The sequence below is a fragment of the Peromyscus eremicus genome, chromosome 11 (assembly GCF_949786415.1).
Source record: "Peromyscus eremicus chromosome 11, PerEre_H2_v1, whole genome shotgun sequence".
NCBI classification, from domain to species: domain Eukaryota; kingdom Metazoa; phylum Chordata; class Mammalia; order Rodentia; family Cricetidae; genus Peromyscus; species Peromyscus eremicus.
In genome coordinates, this window is record NC_081427.1 from 41,603,031 (window position 1) to 41,607,444 (window position 4,414).

At 42.6% G+C, this 4,414-nt stretch overlaps 1 protein-coding gene across 1 annotated transcript; it reads left to right on the plus strand.

The window, feature by feature from the left end:
- The first annotated feature begins 932 nt into the window (after positions 1 to 932).
- LOC131921925 (metallothionein-1) lies at positions 933 to 1,173 on the plus strand. The gene has a single exon (XM_059276675.1). It carries the CDS (start codon positions 988 to 990, stop codon positions 1,156 to 1,158), a length of 171 nt encoding a protein of 56 aa, XP_059132658.1. The 5' UTR covers positions 933 to 987; the 3' UTR covers positions 1,159 to 1,173.
- Positions 1,174 to 4,414: the final 3,241 nt, after the last annotated feature.

Consider the following 4,414-nt stretch of genomic DNA (forward strand, 5'->3'; position numbering starts at 1 on the left):
GGGTCTTTAGCCTAGGGGATGATACCACCCACATTCGGGGTTGCCATCTCCTCTTTAGTTAGTCTGCTTTGGAAGTGCCCTTGCAGATACACCCCGAGGTGTGCTTAATTAGTGTTAGGTCTTTCTCAATCCAATCAGTTGATAATAAGATCACCCATCATAAGAACTATAATCACGTATGATTATTCTCTATGTTTTTCAGTCAAGAAGATTGAGCGGCAGGCTTAAGTGATTTCCTCAAGACCACACATGCAGTAAATAAGTGCTGAAGCTAGAAGGTCCAAAGCAAGGTGACTTTACCTCAAGATCCACATGGTTAACCTCTGTGTCACTGTGAAGAAAATAGTTCCTTTGGCTGACTAGCTCCTGGGAACAATCTGTTGAGGAAGAAGGAACTCCTGGAGAGCTTGCTCTTTCCTTCTGGCTTACTTCTGGTGTTAAGTTGACACTTGATCAGCTTTTGCCTTCTATCTATAGTCTCCCTTCTGCCAGGCTTATGCTTGAGGGTCTGGAATTTGCTTTCAGGTTCAAGAGGTTATTTCCTTTCTTCCGCTACTTCTAAATTAGAGCTGGGAAGACTTCTTCCTCTTATAAGTACTTGGCAATGTTTTCTAGAACACAACCACCACTGAGAGGTAGAAGTTGAAGAAAGCCATCTTGTATGATGGAAATGTGAACTCTTACATCCCCAGTCTTAGAGTTAGTCCCCATAATCAAGGCGTACTCTCCACAATGTCATAGTATTATATGTATCAGCTCTTCTGATGTAGCACATATTTTTTTAATTATCCTGAGGTGAAGGACAGACTGTCCTTTCAATCCACTGCACACCAAAGCTAAATACTCCATTCATTCTATTGAGACTGACCAAGTAAACATCGTCCATGAATTGGTCACATTAAAAAAAAATCTATAGATCACGACTTCCAGAAGCCTGACTGTCTTCTCGTCACTTGCTCTGTAGCTTCAACTTCACCAGATCTCGGAATGGACCCCAACTGCTCCTGCTCCACCGGCAGCCCCTGCACCTGCTCCAGCTCCTGCGGCTGCAAAAACTGCAAGTGCACCTCCTGCAAGAAGAGCTGCTGCTCTTGCTGCCCTGTGGGCTGCTCCAAGTGTGCCCAGGGCTGTGTCTACAAAGGGGCATTGGACAAGTGAACGTGCTGTGCCTGATGTGAGGACAGTGCCCCTCCCATGTGTAAATAGTATGGACCAACCCAGAGTTTTTCATGCGGCTCTACCCTGTTTACTAAACCCCCTTTTCCATAAAATATGTGAATAAAAAGCCATTTTGATTCTAAAAAAAAAATCTATAATCCACAGATAAAGCAATCAGATGTGTCATTGCAAATTTCTGTAGAAAGTTTTATATCAACTCTTTTTGCAAATCAATAGTTTAGGGTTGACAGTTGTGTGAAACCACAGTCTAGGTGGTCTTATTTATTGGATACTGAGAACTGATTAGCCAAGTGTGGTTTTAACATCAACTGCCAATTTAACACAGCCTGGAGTCATCTGAGAAGAGGGCCCCAACTGAGGAGTTGCCTAGATAAGATTGGCCTGTGGGAGTGTCTGTGGGAGACTGTCTTGATCATTAATTGATGTAGAAGGGCCCAGCCCACTGTGGGTGGTACCATTCCCTAGACAGGGATGGACTACATCAGAATGCTGATTGAATATGAGCTGGCCTGTGAGCCAGCTGGCAAACATCCTCCATGGTTCCTGCTATAAGGTCAGAGGTCATGTTGTGTGGACTAGCAAGCAGGCATACTTTCAACTTTCTAGTTTGAATCACTCCCTTGGCTTCCCTCATGACGGTTTGTGATCTGGAAGTGTGAGCTGAAACAAACCTGTTCCTTCCTTACATTGCTTTTGGTCACAGCAATGGAGATGAAACTAGGTTCCTCTTTTTTTTAAAGATTTATTTATTTTTTATGTATATAGCATTCTGTCTGCATGTACACCTGCATGCCAGAAGAGGGCACCAGATCTCATTACAGATGGCTATGAGCCACCATATGGTTTCTGGGAATTGAACTCAGGACCTCTGAAAGAACACCCAGTGCTCTTAACTGCTGAGCCATCTCGCCATCCCTAGGTTCCTCTTATGATAACACCAAGAGTCCACAGCTATGTCTAATTTAAAAATGGGTGGCAACTCTTCACTTAAAACAGCAGGGAACAATGGAATGCATTACTGATTCTTAATATTATAATTTCTCCAAACACAGAGTTAGTTTGGAGATAACATCACTCAGGTATGGTTAGGGAAAGGGAAAGCTTCCAGAATTCTCTACAGGAGCTGACTCTTGTTTTCTCATTTCGCCTTACTTTATTTTTATTTCCATATGCACAGCTCCAGGGAAAAGCTATCTTTTTTTTTTTTTTTTGGATGTTTGAACTTCCTGAACACATCTTAGTTAGAATAAATAGATTTTAGTGACTTGAGGGACCTCAGGGGCTCAGTGCTGCAGAATTTGAATATCTCCTCCAGCTTGGAAAACAGATCTATAATAAGAAAATGCCTACTGTCGTCTTGGGACTTCATTTGCAGTTCCTCGCGTGCTTGCAATTTGGGCAGGGTTCATGTGCCAAGGTGGAGGATGAAGGATAACCAGACCTAAAATAAAGCAGACGGTAGGACAAGTCCGGAATTTGAATGTGCGTGAAAAAACGTTCTACGTCCCGGGGCTATGCTGAAAGGGAGGCATAAAGAGAAAGGTGATATTCGAAGGTCCGCTTCACTAGCAGGTGTTACAGTGCAATAAAGGGCTGCCGGCACCTGTGCTGGCAGCTAGACATTCACTCACCACAGGCTTGTTTCTAAAGCCTCGCGATGGAGAGGGGAAGGGCATAGACTCTGAGCACAAACTACCGGGATCTGACTGAGGGATTCTGGGAAAGCTACGTACTCCATTTGTGCCTCGGCTTCCTTATCTGTACAATAAAGATACCCACCTCGTAAGGTTGTTGTGAGGGTTATCTGGTGAACCAGGTAGATAGGGATTTGGTGGGAGTGATGATACAGCAGATGTTTGGCTAAACCAATAACCCTTTATTCCCAAACCCCTCAAGCTTATCACCAAAGAAACGAGAAGGAAAAGCTAGCATTCTTTTCTTTCAGTTACCCTTGCAGCTGGAGGTAGCCAGCTGAGTCACTCTGGACAAGCCAGTCCATATAGTTTTAGCTAATTCATATAGTTCTAGCCAATGGAATGGAAGAGGTAGTCCAGGACAGACTCCAAGAATGATTTTTGCTCTCTGTCAAAGGATGAGTTTCAGGTGACACCTTCCTTCTTTTCTTGCTTTGAATATGAATGTGATGTCTAGAACTACTGCAGGCATTCATCAACCATAGGTGGTAAGCAAATGGGAAGCCAAGAGAATCTCAGGCACAAGGGCCCTGACATCTTTGAGCTGAGGAACCATTGGCAACTCCTACAACATCAGGCTTCTTGCCTGTAAGGCTCCTGTTTGGACAGCTGAATGTGTTGCTAGCTGAAACATACAGTAGATGCGTCTGGGTTATTATAATTCTTTCCAAACTCATTTTCAAAAAATGTATTGTTTTGGAACTCTTTCATTAAAACTATATCAGGTTCTGATTAGTGATTCGGAAATTTCTGGAAACCGAGGTCTTTGAGTTTGCATGACAAGATCCCTAGGGAATCCAGATGCACAGTGACCATGAGAAGCATTAGCTGAAGCATATGTTGACTTTGTGAGTTCACTTTGTTGAATGGTTGTTGAGCTAGTCCTAAGTGCTAGGGGGAGGCAGCATGGATTCAAAGACAGTTGGAACGATTTTGACCTTGAGAAGCTCACATTCCGCAGGCAATCACGGCCCAGGCTGGTAGTCACGGGGGAAGCAAAGCAGAAGACTGGGCCTGGAGATCAAGAGAACACTGGGAAGAGTGGATGTCCCAGTCCTAATCAAGTTTTAATCAAGCAGCTTCTTTTATCCTGCTAACCAGACTCCAGAGATGTATGTGTTTGTGCATGTAAATATATTCATGAATATAAAATATACTAATGGGTTTATGAATTCAGCAGTCTACATAATACTAGCCTAACTTCAGGAAAATTTCATGACAGCACACTTTATGGAACTAATTACATAAAGCTAGTTCAATGTCTTAATCAATTTTATTTCCAGAACATTTAAGATTATCCTTTATTTCCCATTATTATGTTTTTTGCTAAAATCATTTTTATTTGGTGCAATTCTCTTTTACAGAAAATTCACAGGAATATTTTCCAGTTTTTAGCTGTTGAGTTGCTTTACTTGGTGACCAGTATGTCCTCAAAGTCACGTCTTCCCGGTTGAAATGCTACAGATGCAAATGTGCTCAAGAGAGTTGACTTGCCCATCCAGTTTATATCATGTACAGCTGTAGTTATGGCTAGTTTAATA

Excerpts from the sequence above, each read along its gene's own strand:
- LOC131921925 (XM_059276675.1), top strand. The coding sequence starts at position 988 with ATGGACCCCAACTGCTCCTGCTCCACCGGCAGCCCCTGCACCTGCTCC.